Source organism: Phyllobates terribilis, unplaced genomic scaffold (assembly GCF_046119375.1).
Source record: "Phyllobates terribilis strain yellow unplaced genomic scaffold, ASM4611937v1 Scaffold_9__5_contigs__length_417890890, whole genome shotgun sequence".
Lineage (NCBI taxonomy): Eukaryota > Metazoa > Chordata > Amphibia > Anura > Dendrobatidae > Phyllobates > Phyllobates terribilis.
In genome coordinates, this window is record NW_027362769.1 from 412,151,088 (window position 1) to 412,170,397 (window position 19,310).

Consider the following 19,310-nt stretch of genomic DNA (forward strand, 5'->3'; position numbering starts at 1 on the left):
TTGCTATGTTGAAGACTTACTTGGTTCCCGTCTTCTTGTACGTCTCTGTCATTTTTCCTTTGCCAGAATCTTTCTCGGCGAGGCTCCTCAGCCTGTTCTTCCAACTCTTGTGGGGGAATAGGTTGAACCCAGTAAAAAGAGGGATTACTTACCTGCAGCGGAGAGAGGGTGGGCTGGATATGCTAAATCCGAGGGTCTTCTTTGACTCCATGTTTCTGAAAGTTAATTTTGGTAACCTGGATTCAAGTGCCCTGTGGGTAAATAGTATCAGGGATTGGATATTGCCTTTTGCAGAGTCTTGGGTGCGAGGCGGCAGTCTCAAGAGGAGGAGATGGACAGGTGACCACCTCCCCCAGTATCTGGAATATGGTCTCAGGTGTCTGAAGAAGTGGGGAGCAGAGAAGTATGAAATTGAGAAGAAGACCAGGAAGGACCTGTATGTCAGGATATGCCGGACTTTCTTTTGTGTGCAGCCTGCACTGAGAGACGGCACAACTACCACCTTGCTGGAAAGTCTGAGGTTTCTCAATGCAGCGAGACTCCCAGCTAAGTTTTTTGACATCGCCTGGCTGTCGCTACATGGAAGACTATATGTTCGGGGTAACCTTAAGTACCTTAGTGTGTCAGATCGAATGCGTCCCCTGGGCTGTCAGCAAGAAGAGACAATGGCACATTTTATAACGGAGTGCTGGGGCGGGAGGAAAATATGGGAGGAAATATCCTGTAAGTTAAAAGTCCCAAGATTGCTGACCCTAAAATACCCAGATATCATCTATGGTGTCCCATCTCCTGTAAGTAACATTGACCGGGGGACCATGTACCTGATAATAACAGTCATAAAATACTATCACTGGCATACGAGAACCCGCGTCTCCATCAGCAGTGAACCCTTCCATCACACCGCAGCCGTGAGCCGGATCCTGTCTGAATTGAGGTGTATAAAATGTCTAGAGATCAGGAAAAATGGTAAAAACAAAACATTATGGAGGAATGTACACATGGATTAATGTTGATATACAATAACAAATCAATTTTTGTTGGTTAATGGTTTCATTTTTTTTTTTCCTCTCGCCCTATTTCGAGAGCAATGGACTTGAGCTAATTCTACTGTAATATTTTTATGTTATTAGATTTTTATTGTTTTTGTTTCTGTTGAATGATTATGGTTTTGCTTTTGTTTTTTGATCGGATTGTATTGTAATATGTACTGTTTGTTTTTTACTAATAAAAATTGCCCCCTATGTACAAGAATATAACTACTATAATACTGCTCCTATGTACAAGAATATAACTACTATAATACTGCCCCCTATATACAAGAATATAACTACTATAATACTGCTCCCTATGTACAAGAATATAACTACTATAATACTGCCCCTATGTACAAGAATATAACTACTATAATACTGCTCCTATGTACAAGAATATAACTACTATAATACTGCCCCCTATATACAAGAATATAACTACTATAATACTGCTCCTATGTACAAGAATATAACTACTATAATACTGCCCCTATGTACAAGAATATAACTACTATAATACTGCTCCTATGTACAAGAATATAACTACTATAATACTGCCCCCTATATACAAGAATATAACTACTATAATACTGCTCCTATGTACAAGAATATAACTACTATAATACTGCTCCTATGTACAAGAATATAATCACTATAATACTGCCCCTATGTATAAAAATATAACTACTTTAATACTGCCCCCTATGTACAAGAATATAACTACTATAATACTGCTCCTATGTACAAGAATATAACTACTATAATACTGCCCCCTATATACAAGAATATAACTACTATAATACTGCTCCTATGTACAAGAATATAACTACTATAATACTGCTCCTATGTACAAGAATATAACTACTATAATACTGCTCCTATGTATAAGAATATAACTACTATAATACTGCTCCTATGTATAAGAATATAACTACTATAATACTGCTCCTATGTACAAGAATATATCTACTATAATACTGCTCCCTATGTACAAGAATATAACTACTATAATACTGCCCCCTATGTACAAGAATATAACTACTATAATACTGCTCCTATGTACAAGAATATAACTACTATAATACTGCCCCTATGTACAAGAATATATCTACTATAATACTGCCCCTATTTACAAGAATATAACTACTATAATACTGCTCCTATGTACAAGAATATAACTACTATAATACTGCTCCTATGTACAAGAATATAACTACTATAATACTGCCCCTATGTACAAGAATATATCTACTATAATACTGCTCCTATGTACAAGAATATAACTACTATAATACTGCTCCTATGTACAAGAATATAACTACTATAATATTGCCCCTATGTACAAGAATATAACGACTATAATATTGCCCCTATGTACAAGAATATAACTACTATAATACTGCCCCTATGTACAAGAATATAACTACTATAATACTGCCCACTATGTACAAGAATATAACGACTATAATACTGCTTCTATGTACAAGAATATAACTACTATAATACTGCCCCTATGTACAAGAATATAACTACTATAATACTGCTCCTATGTACAAGAATATAACTACTATAATACTACCCCCTATGTACAAGAATATAACTACTATAATACTGCTCCTATGTACAAGAATATAACTACTATAATACTGCTCCTATGTACAAGAATATAACTGCTATAATACTGCCTCTATGTACAAGAATATAACTACTATAATACTGCCCCTATGTACAAGAATATAACTACTATAATACTACCCCCTATGTACAAGAATATAACTACTATAATACTGCTCCTATGTACAGGAATATAACTACTATAATACTGCTCCTATGTACAAGAATATAACTACTATAATGCTGCTCCTATGTACAAGAATATAACTACTATAATACTGCTCCTATGTACAAGAATATAACTACTATAATACTGCCCCTATGTACAAGAATATAACTACTATAATACTGCTCCTATGTATAAGAATATAACTACTATAATACTGCTTCTATGTACAAGATTATAAATACTATAATACTGCTCCCTATGTACAAGAATATAACTACTATAATACTGCCCCCTATGTACAAGAATATAACTACTATACTACTGCTCCTATGTACAAGAATATAACTACTATAATACTGCCCCTATGTACAAGAATATAACTACTATAATACTGCCCCTATGTACAAGAATATATCTACTATAATACTGCCCCTATGTACAAGAATATAACTACTATAATACTGCTCCTATGTACAAGAATATAACTACTATAATACTGCTCCTATGTACAAGAATATAACTACTATAATACTGCCCCTATGTACAAGAATATATCTACTATAATACTGCTCCTATGTACAAGAATATAACTACTATAATACTGCTCCTATGTACAAGAATATAACTACTATAATACTGCCCCTATGTACAAGAATATAACTACTATAATACTGCCTCCTATGTACAAGAATATAACTACTATAATATTGCCCCTATGTACAAGAATATAACTACTATAATACTGCCCACTATGTACAAGAATATAACGACTATAATATTGCCCCTATGTACAAGAATATAACTACTATAATACTGCCCCTATGTACAAGAATATAACTACTATAATACTGCCCACTATGTACAAGAATATAACGACTATAATACTGCTTCTATGTACAAGAATATAACTACTATAATACTGCCCCTATGTACAAGAATATAACTACTATAATACTGCTCCTATGTACAAGAATATAACTACTATAATACTGCTCCTATGTACAAGAATATAACTACTATAATACTGCTCCTATGTACAAGAATATAACTACTATAATACTGCCGCTATGTACAAGAATACAACTACTATAATACTGCCGCTATGTACAAGAATACAATTACTATAATACTGCCCCCTATGTACAAGAATACAACTACTATAATACTGCCCCTATGTACAAGTATATAACTACTATAATACTGCCCCCTATGTGCAAGAATATAACTACTATAATACTGCCCCTATGTACAAGAATATAACTACTATAATACTGCCGCTATGTACAAGAATATAACTACTATAATACTGCTCCCTATGTACAAGAATATAACTACTATAATACTGCCCCCTATGTGCAAGAATATAACTACTATAATACTGCCCCCTATGTGCAAGATTATAACTACTATAATACTGCCCCCTATGTACAAGAATATAACTACTATAATACTGCCCCCTATGTGCAAGAATATAACTACTATAATACTGCTGCTATGTACAAGAATATAACTACTATAATACTGCTCCTATGTACAAGAATATAACTACTATAATACTGCCCCCTATGTACAAGAATATAACTACTATAATACTGCTCCCTATGTACAAGAATATAACTACTATAATACTGCCCCCTATGTACAAGAATATAACTACTATAATACTGCTCCCTATGTACAAGAATATAACTACTATAATACTGCCCCCTATGTACAAGAATATAACTACTATAATACTGCTGCTATGTACAAGAATATAACTGCTATAATACTGCCCCCTATGTACAAGAATATAACTACTATAATACTGCTCCTATGTGCAAGAATATAAATACTATAATACTGCCCCCTATGTACAAGAATACAATTACTATAATACTGCCCCTATGTACAAGTATATAACTACTAAAATACAGCCCCCTATGTACAAGAATACAATTACTGTAATACTGCCCCCTATGTACAAGAATACAATTACTATAATACTGCCCCTATGTACAAGTATATAACTACTATAATACAGCCCCCTATGTGCAAGAATATAACTACTATAATACTGCCCCTATGTACAAGAATATAACTACTATAATACTGCCGCTATGTACAAGAATATAACTACTATAATACTGCCCCCTATGTGCAAGAATATAACTACTATAATACTGCTCCTATGTACAAGAATATAACTACTATAATACTGCTCCTATGTACAAGAATATAACTACTATAATACTGCTCCTATGTACAAGAATATAACTACTATAATACTGCTCCTATGTACAAGAATATAACTACTATAATACTGCTCCTATATACAAGAATATAACTACTATAATACTGCCCCCTATGTACAAGAATATAACTACTATAATACTGCCCCCTATGTGCAAGAACATAACTACTATAATACTGTCCCCTATGTACAAGAATATAACTACTATAATACTGCCCCCTATGTGCAAGAATATAACTACTATAATACTGTCCCTATGTACAAGAATATAGCTACTATAATACTGCCCCTATGTACAAGAATATAACTACTATAATACTGCTCCCTATGTACAAGAATATAACTACTATAATACTGCTCCTATGTACAAGAATATAACTACTATAATACTTCTCCCTATGTACAAGAATATAACTACTATATTACTGCTCCTATGTACAAGAATATAACTACTATAATACTGCTCCTATGTACAAGAATATAACTGCTATAATACTACCCCCTATGTGCAAGAATATAACTACTATAATACTGCCCCTATGTACAAGAATATAACTACTATAATACTGCCCCCTATGTGCAAGAATATAACTACTATAATACTGCCCCTATGTACAAGAATATAACTACTATAATACTGCCCCTATGTACAAGAATATAACTACTATAATACTGCTCCCTATGTACAAGAATATAACTACTATAATACTGCCCCTATGTACAAGAATATAACTACTATAATACTGCCCCTATGTACAAGAATATAGCTACTATAATACTGCCCCCTATGTGCAAGAATATAACTACTATAATACTGCCCCTATGTACAAGAATATAACTACTATAATGCTGCCCCTATGTACAAGAATATAGCTACTATAATACTGCCCCTATGTACAAGAATATAACTACTATAATACTGCTCCTATATACAAGAATATAACTACTATAATACTGCCCCCTATGTATAAGAATATAACTACTATAATACTGCCCCTATGTACAAGAATATAACTACTATAATACTGCCCCTATGTACAGGAATATAACTACTATAATACTGCCCCCTATGTATAAGAATATAACTACTATAATACTGCCCCCTATGTGCAAGAATATAACTACTATAATACTGCCCCTATGTATAAGAATATAACTACTATAATACTGCTCCTATATACAAGAATATAACTACTATAATATTGCTCCGTATGTATAAGAATATAACTACTATAATACTGCCCCTATGTACAAGAATATAACTACTATAATACTGCCCCCTATGTGCAAGAATATAACTACTATAATACTGCCCCTATGTACAAGAATATAACTACTATAATACTGCCCCTATGTACAAGAATATAGCTACTATAATACTGCCCCTATGTACAAGAATATAACTACTATAATACTGCTCCCTATGTACAAGAATATAACTACTATAATACTGCCCCTATGTACAAGAATATAACTACTATAATACTGCCCCTATGTACAAGAATATAACTACTATAATACTGCTCCCTATGTACAAGAATATAACTACTATAATACTGCTCCTATGTACAAGAATATAACTACTATAATACTGCCCCCTATGTACAAGAATATAACTACTATAATACTGCTCCTATGTACAAGAATATAACTACTATAATACTGCCCCTATGTACAAGAATATAACTACTATAATACTGCCCCCTATGTACAAGAATATAACTACTATAATACTGCCTCTATGTACAAGAATATAACTACTATAATACTGCCCCTATGTACAAGAATATAACTACTATAATACTGCTCCTATGTACAAGAATATAACTACTATAATACTGCCCCCTATGTACAAGAATATAACTACTATAATACTGCCCCCTATGTACAAGAACATAACTACTATAATACTGCCCCTATGTACAAGAATATAACTACTATAATACTGCTCCTATGTACAAGAATATAACTACTATAATACTGCCCCCTATATACAAGAATATAACTACTATAATACTGCTCCTATGTACAAGAATATAACTACTATAATACTGCCCCCAAGCTGTGAGGTTGTGTTTTATAGCTCTCCTCATGTCTGGAGCAAGCCCAGGGCGGGGCCCCCCTGGGCGGGGAAGCTCCCCAGGCAAGGCCCAGGCTTCTCGGCCTACACTGGGACAAGGCTCCCAGGCTACTTCCAATGGGAATAATACACCCAGAGTCACTGTGAGACCTGTGACTGCAGCACAAAGCTCCAGCAAGAAAGAAGGAGATAAAGAATCTGTGTGTAAAGTTTTGGGAGGAAAACCAGCTCCAAGTGCAACAAAGAAGCCAGATGTGAGTAAAGAAATGCAGCAAAGTGTGAAGCTTTGTAATCCACCCAGTGGAAGTCCAGTCCGTGCACAGCCGCAGCCGGCAGCTCAGCCTCCATCACCATCAGGTGTGCAGCTCAGCTCTCCAGTCCGTGCACAGCCCCAGCTGGCAGCTCAGCCGCCATCACCATCAGGTGTGCAGCTCAGCTCTCCAGTCCGTGCACAGCCCCAGCTGGCAGCTCAGCCGCCATCACCATCAGGTGTGCAGCTCAGCTCTCCAGTCCGTGCACAGCCCCAGCTGGCAGCTCAGCCGCCATCACCATCAGGTGTGCAGCTCAGCTCTCCAGTCCGTGCACAGCCCCAGCCGGCAGCTCAGCCTCCATCACCATCAGGTGTGCAGCTCAGCTCTCCAGTCCGTGCACAGCCCCAGCCGGCAGCTCGGCCTCCATCACCATCAGGTGTGCAGCTCAGCTCTCCAGTCCGTGCACAGCCCCAGCCGGCAGCTCAGCCGCCATCACCATCAGGTGTGCAGCTCAGCTCTCCAGTCCGTGCACAGCCCCAGCCGGCAGCTCAGCCGCCATCACCATCAGGTGTGCAGCTCAGCTCTCCAGTCCGTGCACAGCCCCAGCCGGCAGCTCAGCCGCCATCACCATCAGGTGTGCAGCTCAGCTCTCCAGTCCGTGCACAGCCCCAGCCGGCAGCTCAGCCGCCATCACCATCAGGTGTGCAGCTCAGCTCTCCAGTCCGTGCACAGCTCCAGCCGGCAGCTCAGCCTCCATCACCATCAGGTGTGCAGCTCAGCTCTCCAGTCCGTGCACAGCCCCAGCCGGCAGCTCAGCCGCCATCACCATCAGGTGTGCAGCTCAGCTCTCCAGTCCGTGCACAGCCCCAGCCGGCAGCTCAGCCTCCATCACCATCAGGTGTGCAGCTCAGCTCTCCAGTCTGCAGACAGAGACGGACGTCTCTGGAGAAACAAACCCTCCAGGAAAATCTCCAGCAGCAGCATGTGGTGTCCGGCATGGTGAATTCAGGTCGCACGAGGTCGCAGTCTGGTGTCAGCGGTAAACTTGCCGCAGTGCCTGAATCCAACAAGGTAGCCACAAAAACACCTGTGGTGGACGCAAGGGACAAGTCAGTATTCAGAGTCCCTGACCCTGTGGCCAAGCCTAAATCTGTGGAGACGCAGCGTGCCCCCGAGCTGCAGCTGGCGGAGGAGATACCCGGACTGGTCAGGAAGATGGGTGAGTTGCAGCAGCACAAAGAACTGCTGCAGATGCAGATAGACTTTATCTATAATCTAAAAGCAACTAACCCTGAGAGTAACGCTGTATGTGACATGAAACTGAACTCACTTGGTGTAGAGCTGGCGAGTGTGGTGCAGGACTTGGACAGTGTGCTGGAAAGCATGGGGCCCCTGAAGGAGACCTACGCAAACCGGGCACGGTTCGCCTCCTATAAGCAGGACTGTGCTGCGGAGTCCAGAACCCCTGATGTGAAGTCAGAGACCCCCCAGCTGCAGGCACGACCGGTGTTACAGGCTCCCCGCTTCTGTTTCCAGGTTGGAAAATCACTGCAACAGCAGGCAGCGGCGTGTGAACGGGAGTGTATACCTCAGATTCCAGCAGAGGCACCACAAGTCCCAGAGTGCCCCACACAGGAGCAGGACATTGCATGTGAGACTGTTTGTGCTGATGAGGCCGAGGCTGAAGCACAGACTGGCGCTAATGATGCTGTGCCTATGGGGTCGGGGGCTGGGGGGGATTTACAGGCTGTGATGGACGTTGTACTGTCTGATGATAATAATGCTGTTCATGATAATGTGCATGATATGGGTGATTGTCCCCCTTTACCATCTAGTACACAAGGTGTGACAGCCCCTCCTGCTGCAGACCCTATACCTGTCAGCCAGCCTAGTGTGACCCGGCAGGTGCCCCCCAGGAATGCCTGGAGCCGCGGCGCTCCGTCTTTCACCTCCGGAGCAGGGTATACGGGCCAGACATTTAGGCGCATAAATGTAGTGCGTTTTAAATTCTTAGGTGCCAAGGAGGATCTACCACAGCGCAGGTATGTGGTGAGAGAGCTACTATGCCGCCAGATGGGGTTTGTGCCGACTGAAATCCTGGCGGTAACTAATCTGCAGGACAGGCAGGGCTATGATGTCAGCTTTAAGCTCATGCCTGACCTGGATAGATTCTGGGCCAATTACCCCAAGTTCAGAGAAACTGAGGTCTGGAATAAGTTTATACTGGTTCCCATTTCCAGGCCAGATACCGTCACTGTGAATATCACCTTCTGGAATGAGGCCGTTCCCCCACAGGACATCCAGGTGTGGCTCCAGAGACATTGTGACCTCGTCTCTGGACTCACCAAGATCAGAGATGAGGATGGTATCTGGTCAACGGGGTGAAGCTGCGGCAGTATAACAACATCACTGCCCACCTACCCAACTCCTTCTTCATTGGGAGGGAGAAGGGGGCATGTTACTATCCCGGGCAGCCAAGAAAATGCTTTAAATGTGGTAAAACAGGTCATCTGGCTAATGCCTGTACTGTACTAAAGTGCAGCCTGTGTGGGGTAATCGGCCATGTCGCTGCAGACTGCCGGGACGTTAAGTGCAACCTCTGTGGTAAGATGGGCCACCCTCACAGGGACTGTCCAGACGCCTGGCACAATATCTGCAAAGCCTTCTCTGATGAGGATGTGATGGCAGGGGCAGAGGCTCAGGAGGTGGTGGCAGGGGCAGAGGCTCAGGAGGTGGTGGCAGGGGCAGAGGCTCAGGAGGTGGTGGCAGAGGCAGAGGCTCAGGAGGTGGTGGCAGGGGCAGAGGCTCAGGAGGTGGTGGCAGGGGCAGAGGCTCAGGAGGTGGTGGCAGGGGCAGAGGCTCAGGAGGTGGTGGCAGGGGTGCAGGAGGAAGAGGATTTAACTTCAGCAGGGATACTGAATAGCTCAGGTGCCCGCCAGGAGTCCACCCATGTAACACCAGAGCAGCGGGGTACAGAGGGTGCAGAGGGGAACATGGAGGTCGTGCCTCAGGTAGCCCCCCCTTCAGCATCAATGTCTGTATCTGATGACTGGAGCGTAAATCATAATAAAAGAAAGAAAAAGAACACGTCCTCCCGTAAACCTGAGGCAGAATATGACTCTGGTCAGAGTGGTAGTAAGAAGGTCCAGAGTTCTGCAGATGTGATGGTTGTGTCCAACAAATATGGAGTCTTATCTGAGGATAATGATGATGACTATGAGGAAGAGTTGAGGAAAATTGATGCTGAATGTGACAGGGACACAGAGGACCATCCCCCACCAAAGCGGAAGCCCTTATCTGTGGACCCTCAGGTGGAGGCTGACATGGACACCGGTGGTGGACAGAATATCTCTGATTCACGATGATGGCTGTTACTCTGCTCCTTCTATATTGTGTTGTGATGGCGGGGTTCTCATTAACACTGACATCAAGTAACGTGAATAGTATTAAGGTGAGGAGGACGAGACACGCAGTGTATGAACATCTCAGATACCTGGACACAGATGTCATCTTCCTGCAGGAGACACGACTGACATCTCTGGGGCTTTTGAGAGAGGCAGAGAGGGAATGGCGGTCCGGTCCATCTTTCTGGTCACTGGCTGTGGAGCCTTACGCCGGGGTTGCTATCCTGTTTAACACCCATGATGTGACTGTACATAGGATGACAGAAGTGGTCATGGGAAGGTGTCTGGTCCTGGAAGTCACTATCCATGGTAGGCGACTCCGGCTTATTAACATCTATGGGCCACAGACGGTGACTGACAGGATCCAGCTGTTTAATGACGTCAGGCCTTTCCTCTTCACCTCTCTCCCGGTGGTGATGGCGGGAGACTTTAATGCCATACTGACATCAGGTGACAGCTCCTCAGGTAGGACAGTGACCAGGGACGGCAAGGTCCTACATAACATCATAATGCAGGCAAGACTGACTGACATTTTCACACAGGGAGGTCGTCAGCCAAAATTTACGTATTCTTGTTCCAACAGGAGCAGTAGGATAGATTTTGTTTTTGCGAGTCCTACTGAGGCTGTCAGCTCCCTGAGTGAGAAGGTCGTCCCTTACTCTGACCACCTCGCCTTGTGCTTCTGTCTGGGGACCTCTAACCGCCCGGACATTGGTAGAGGGTTGTGGAAGCTTAATTCCAGTCTCCTAGGTGATGCCTATGTCCAGAGTCGTGTCCACTCCCTTATTCAGGTCCATCTAGACAGGGTTGATTTTTATGACAACATGACCGACTGGTGGGAGGACGTCAAGGAGGATATCAGATCCCTCTTAAAGAGACTGTCAGTTAATAAAGGGAGGAACAAGTACAGCCAGTACCTAAAGCTGCGTAAAGAATTGGAGTCATTGTATTCGGCAGGCGGGGATGACAAAGTGAAGATCGACCGGCTGAAATCTGAGATAAGGCAGTATCAGTACAGCAGGTACACCTCCCTGGTTCTTGAACGGGATTATGGGTCCTTAGGGGCACCTGATCCCTTTGAGAATTGCAGGGAGAGGGTGGCCAAAAAAATGGTCCCAGGTCTCACTGACTCCCAGGGTGTATTGCAGGATTCACGGGAGGGTATTCTGGGGGTCGTGAGATCTTACTATGCTGACTTGTTTCAGAGGAAAGTTTTGGATAAAAATAAGATGGCTCAATTCTTGGAGGCAACTCCAGTGCCTGATACTAACGATCTGGACTTTTCTTCTTTGACAGCAGAATTAACGGTGGAGGAAGTTAAGGCGGCTATTGATAAATTATATCTGAAGAAGGCACCAGGCCCAGATGGTATAACAGCAGAATTTTATAAGGAATTCAGAGACCTCCTGGCTCCAATCCTTGTGGATGTGTATAGGAATTGTCTAGAAAATCACCTGATGCCTCCATCCATGAGAGTGTCCTCGTTAATTCTGCTGTCTAAAGGTAAAGAGCCGAGTGACATCAAGAACTGGAGGCCGATTGCCCTCTTGAATGTAGACAGGAAGATTCTGGCAAAGATCCTGTTTTCTAGGTTAGTCTGTTTGTCCCCGGCACTGTTGGCAGGCTCTCAGTTTGGCACAGTAAAAGGGCGGAACATCTCTGGAGCAGTCATCTCGATACGGGAGATGTTTGAGAGATGTAAAGTTCTGCGGTGTGGGAGATATGTTGTCAGTCTGGACCAGGCTAAAGCCTTTGACAGGGTTGATCACGATTATCTGTGGGCCACTTTGTCAAAGTACGGTGTTCCGGGACGATTCGTGGATTGGCTGAAGACTTTGTATAGAGAGGCGCTGAGCTTTCCTCTGATTAATGGTTGGCAGGGTGATACTTTTGGAGTTGGGGCGGGGGTGAGACAGGGCTGCCCACTGAGTCCGCTCCTGTATGTTTTCGCCATAGACCCGTTTCTGAGGTCACTGCAGGAGTGTGATTTTCAGGGGGTGCCGGTCCCCCACTGCCTGCCTCTGACTGTTGTTGCCTATGCTGATGATGTGACGTTGGTGATCTCCAATCCTCAAGAGGTGAGGATGTTATCGGCGGCCATCAGAAGCTACTCTGAGGCCTCCGGGTCTCTGGTCAACCTTGAGAAGAGTCAAGCTCTGTGGACGTTAGACACTGATCCCGGCTTTGATCTGCCACAGTTTGCTAAAGCCTCCACCCATATTAAGATCTTAGGGGTTAAATTTGGGAGGGATGATAATGCCAAGCTAAATTGGGAAGAGAAATTGGAAACCGGAAATGCAAAGGTTCAGCGATGGAAGAACTGGAGGCTGACCTACAGAGAAAGGGTCGCTATGTTGAAGACCTACCTGGTCCCCATCTTCTTGTATGTCTCTGTTATTTTCCCTTTGCCAGAGTCTTTCTCAGCGAGGCTTTTCAGCTTGTTCTTCCAGCTCTTGTGGGGGAATAGGTTGAACCTAATAAAGAGGGAGTAACGTACCTACGGCGGAGAGAGGGTGGGCTGGATATGTTAAATCCAAGGGTTTTCTTTGACTCCCTGTTTCTAAAAGTGAATTTTGGGAACATGGACTCAAACAGTAGCTCCCTGTGGGTGAATAGTATCAAGGACTGGATATTGCCTTTTGCAGAGTCTTAGGTGCGAGGCGGCAGTCTCAAGAGGAGGAGATGGACAGGTGACCACCTCCCCCAGTATCTGGACTACGGTCTGAAGTGTGTCAGGAAGTGGGGACTGGAGAGGTCTTACATTGAGAGCAATACGAGAAGAGACCTATATGCTCATGTATGTGGGACGTTCTTCTTTTCTCCACTGGCCCTGAGAGATTGTGTCACCACCACCCTGCAGGAAAGTCTCAGGTTCCTAAACGGGAAACGACTTCCTCCCAAACTGTTTGACATCTCTTGGCTTTCACTACATAGTCGGCTCTTTGTCAGGGGGAACCTGAAACATCTGAGTGTCTCTGATCGGAATTGTCCCCTTGGTTGTCAGCAGGAGGAGACTATGGAGCACTTTATCTGTGATTGCTGGGGAGGGAGGAAGATCTGGGAGGAGGTGTCAGCTAATCTAAAAATCCCCAGACTTCTGACCCTAAAGTATCCTGACATAATCTATGGTGTCCCATCCACTGTCAGTAACATCGACAGAGAGACCATGTACATTATAATCAGTGTCATAAAATACTATCACTGGCCCATGAGAACCCGGGTGTCACTGCACAATGAGCCGTTCGATCACACCGCTGCAGCCAATCAGGTGATGTCAGAACTCCGGTGGATAAAATCACTAGAAGTTGGAAGGAGTCAGAAAAACATAAAGTTATGGAGCAACGTAAAATTCAGTTAGGGAATAGGATGATGATTATTATTATTATTATTTTATTTTATTTTTTTTTTTTCTCTTTCCCGCAGGCGTGGACTTTTTAATTTATTTATGTATATGATCTGATTATTTTAATGTTTTTTTTTTTTGTATATATAACCCATGTGATTTGTCTTTTTGTAATACTGGATGATTTTTGTTTGTTAGAATTGTATTTATGTTTGTTTTTATAATAAAAATTGCCCCCTATGTACAAGAATATAACTACTATAATACTGCCCCCTATGTACAAGAATATAACTACTATAATACTGCCCCTATGTACAAGAATATAACTACTATAATACTGCCCCCTATGTACAAGAATATAACTACTATAATACTGCTCCTATGTACTAGAATATAACTACTATAATACTGCCCCTATGTACAAGAATATAACTACTATAATACTGCCCCCTATGTACAAGAATATAACTACTATAATACTGCCCCTATGTACAAGAATATAACTACTATAATACTGCCCCCTATGTACAAGAATATAACTACTATAATACTGCTCCTATGTACTAGAATATAACTACTATAATACTGCCCCCTATGTACAAGAATATAACTACTATAATACTGCCCCCTATGTACAAGAATATAACTAATATAATACTGCCCCCTATGTACAAGAATATAACTACTATAATACTGCCCCCTATGTACAAGAATATAACTACTATAATACTGCTCCTATGTACTAGAATATAACTACTATAATACTGCCCCCTATGTACAAGAATATAACTACTATAATACTGCCCCTATGTACAAGAATATAACTACTATAATACTGCCCCCTATGTACAAGAATATAACTACTATAATACTGCTCCTATGTACTAGAATATAACTACTATAATACTGCCCCCTATGTACAAGAATATAACTACTATAATACTGCCCCCTATGTACAAGAATATAACTAATATAATACTGCCCCCTATGTACAAGAATATAACTACTATAATACTGCCCCCTATGTACAAGAATATAACTACTATAATACTGCTCCTATGTACTAGAATATAACTACTATAATACTGCCCCCTATGTACAAGAATATAACTACTATAATACTGCTCCTATGTACAAGAATATAATTACTATAATACTGCCCCCTATGTACAAGAATATAACTACTATAATACTGCCCCCTATGTACAAGAATATAACTACTATAATACTGCTCCTATGTACAAGAATATAACTACTATAATACTGCCCCCTATGTACAAGAATATAACTACTATAATACTGCCCCCTATGTACAAGAATATAACTACTATAATACTGCCCCAATATACAAGAATATAACTACTATAATACTGCTCCTATGTACAAGAATATGACTACAATAATACTGCTCCTCTGTACAAGAATATAACTACTATAATACTGCCCCTATGTGCAAGAATATAACTACTATAATACTGCCCCCTATGTACAAGAATATAACTACTATAATACTGCTCCTATGTACAAGAATATAACTACTATAATACCGCTCCTATGTACAAGAATATAACTAATATAATACTGCCCCTATGTACAAGAATATAACTACTATAATACTACCTCCTATGTACAAGAATATAACTACTATAATACTGCTCCTATGTACAAGAATATAACTACTATAATACTGCTCCTATGTACAAGAATATAACTACTATAATACTGCTCCTATGTACAAGAATATAACTAATATAATACTGCCCCCTATGTACAAGAATATAACTACTATAATACTGCCCCCTATGTACAAGAATATAACTACTATAATACTGCTCCTATGTACAAGAATATAACTACTATAATACTGCTCCTATGTACAAGAATATAACTACTATAATACTGCCCCTATGTACAAGAATATAACTACTATAATACTGCCCCCTATGTACAAGAATATAACTACTATAATACTGCCCCCTATGTACAAGAATATAACTACTATAATACTGCTCCTATGTACAAGAATATAACTACTATAATACTGCCCCCTATGTACAAGAATATAACTACTATAATACTGCCCCCTATGTACAAGAATATAACTACTATAATACCGTTCCTATGTACAAGAATATAACTACTATAATACCGCTCCTATGTACAAGAACATAACTACTATAATACTGCCCCCTAGATACAAGAATATAACTACTATAATACTGCTCCTATGTACAAGAATATAACTACTATAATACTGCTCCTATGTACAAGAATATAACTACTATAATACTGCCCCTATGTACAAGAATATAACTACTATAATACTGCCCCCTATGTACAAGAATATAACTACTATAATACTGCCCCCTATGTACAAGAATATAACTACTATAATACCGTTCCTATGTACAAGAATATAACTACTATAATACCGCTCCTATGTACAAGAACATAACTACTATAATACTGCCCCCTAGATACAAGAATATAACTACTATAATACTGCTCCTATGTACAAGAATATAACTACTATAATACTGCTCCTATGTACAAGAATATAACTACTATAATACTGCCCCTATGTACAAGAATATAACTACTATAATACTGCTCCTATGTACAAGAATATAACTACTATAATACTGCCCCTATGTACAAGAATATAACTACTATAATACTGCCCCTATGTACAAGAATATAACTACTATAATACTGCTCCTATGTACAAGAATATAACTACTATAATACTGCCCCTATGTACAAGAATATAACTACTATAATACTGCCCCTATGTACAAGAATATAACTACTATAATACTGCTCCTATGTACAAGAATATAACTACTATAATACTGCCCCCTATGTACAAGAATATAACTACTATAATACTGCCCCCTATGTACAAGAATATAACTACTATAATACTGCCCCCTATGTACAAGAATATAACTACAATACTGCTCCTATGTACAAGAATATAACTACTATAATACTGCTCCTATGTACAAGAATATAACTAATATAATACTGCCCCTATGTACAAGAATATAACTAATATAATACTGCCCCTATGTACAAGAATATAACTAATATAATACTGCTCCTATGTACAAGAATATAACTACTATAATACTGCTCCTATGTACAAGAATATAACTAATATAATACTGCCCCCTATGTACAAGAATATAACTAATATAATACTGCCACCTATGTACAAGAATATAACTAATATAATACTGCCCCTATGTACAAGAATATAACTACTATAATACTGCTCCTATGTACAAGAATATAACTACTATAATACTACCCCCTATGTACAAGAATATAGCTACTATAATACTGCCCCCTATGTACAAGAATATAACTACTATAATACTACCCCCTATGTACAAGAATATAACTACTATAATACTACCCCCTATGTACAAGAATATAACTACTATAATACTACCCCCTATGTACAAGAATATAACTACTATAATACTACCCCCTATGTACAAGAATATAACTACTATAATACTACCCCCTATGTACAAGAATATAGCTACTATAATACTGCCCCCTATGTACAAGAATATAACTACTATAATACTGCCCCCTATGTACAAGAATATAACTACTATAATACTGCTCCCTATGTACAAGAATATAACTAATATAATACCGCCCCCTATGTACAAGAATATAACTACTATAATACTGCTCCTATGTACAAGAATATAACTACTATAATACTGCTCCTATGTACAAGAATATAACTACTATAATACTGCCCCCTATGTACAAGAATATAACTACTATAATACTACCCCCTATGTACAAGAATATAACTACTATAATACTGCTCCCTATGTACAAGAATATAACTACTATAATACTACCCCCTATGTACAAGAATATAACTACTATAATACTGCTCCTATGTACAAGAACATAACTACTATAATACTGCTCCTATGTACAAGAATATAACTACTATAATACTGCTCCTCTGTACAAGAATATAACTACTATAATACTGCCCCTATGTACAAGAATATAACTACTATAATACTACCCCCTATGTACAAGAATATAACTACTATAATACTGCTCCCTATGTACAAGAATATAACTACTATAATACTACCCCCTATGTACAAGAATATAACTACTATAATACTGCCCACTATGTACAAGAATATAACTACTATAATACTGCTCCTATGTACAGGAATATAACTACTATAATACTGCCCCCTATGTACAAGAATATAACTACTATAATACTGCTCCTCTGTACAAGAATATAACTACTATAATACTGCCCCTATGTACAAGAATATAACTACTATAATACTACCCCCTATGTACAAGAATATAACTACTATAATACTGCTCCCTATGTACAAGAATATAACTACTATAATACTACCCCCTATGTACAAGAATATAACTACTATAATACTGCCCACTATGTACAAGAATATAACTACTATAATACTGCTCCTCTGTACAAGAATATAACTACTATAATACTGCCCCTATGTACAAGAATATAACTACTATAATACTACCCCCTATGTACAAGAATATAACTACTATAATACTGCTCCCTATGTACAAGAATATAACTACTATAATACTACCCCCTATGTACAAGAATATAACTACTATAATACTGCCCACTATGTACAAGAATATAACTACTATAATACTGCTCCTATGTACAGGAATATAACTACTATAATACTGCTCCCTGTGTACAATATAACTGCTATATATAATTCAGCCTGATGACGGTATGTGTGGGTCGGTGGTGCAGACTATTGTTTTCTGTTATCAGACAGGACTGCAGAGAGTTTCCCTTCAGACGGTGGCAGAGGTGGTCTACGATCGCCGGCTCTTCCAGCACGTTCTGGAGCAGGAGCGCCCCTTCACCCGAGCTCAGGTGGTCGGCGCACAGGTTGGGTGCGGGGTGTCAGCAGCTGTGGGCGGCTGAGGGTCCCTGATCTTACACTGCACCTCCTTCTACACTGCAGGCGCAGACCACGCTGGAGATCCCCCCCGAGTACAACTACTACCCCCTGATTATAGGCAGCAGTGTGGGGGGGCTGCTGCTGCTGGCAATCATCACTGCCGGGCTGCACAAGGTAACTCTGCACAGCAGCACAGAGTGTTTATGGACTGGTTATCAGCA

The 19,310-nt window shown here is 40.2% G+C and overlaps 1 protein-coding gene across 2 annotated transcripts in view; it reads left to right on the top strand.

The window, feature by feature from the left end:
• Nucleotides 1–19,310, top strand: part of LOC141162674 (integrin alpha-M-like) — a 210,171-nt gene that overhangs the window by 189,359 nt on the left and 1,502 nt on the right. For both annotated transcript variants that reach the window (XM_073649027.1, XM_073649026.1), the window contains 2 exons: nucleotides 18,957–19,061; nucleotides 19,153–19,263. In XM_073649027.1, the coding sequence (XP_073505128.1) occupies nucleotides 18,957–19,061; nucleotides 19,153–19,263 (216 nt within the window). The remainder of the gene's footprint in view (nucleotides 1–18,956; nucleotides 19,062–19,152; nucleotides 19,264–19,310) is intronic.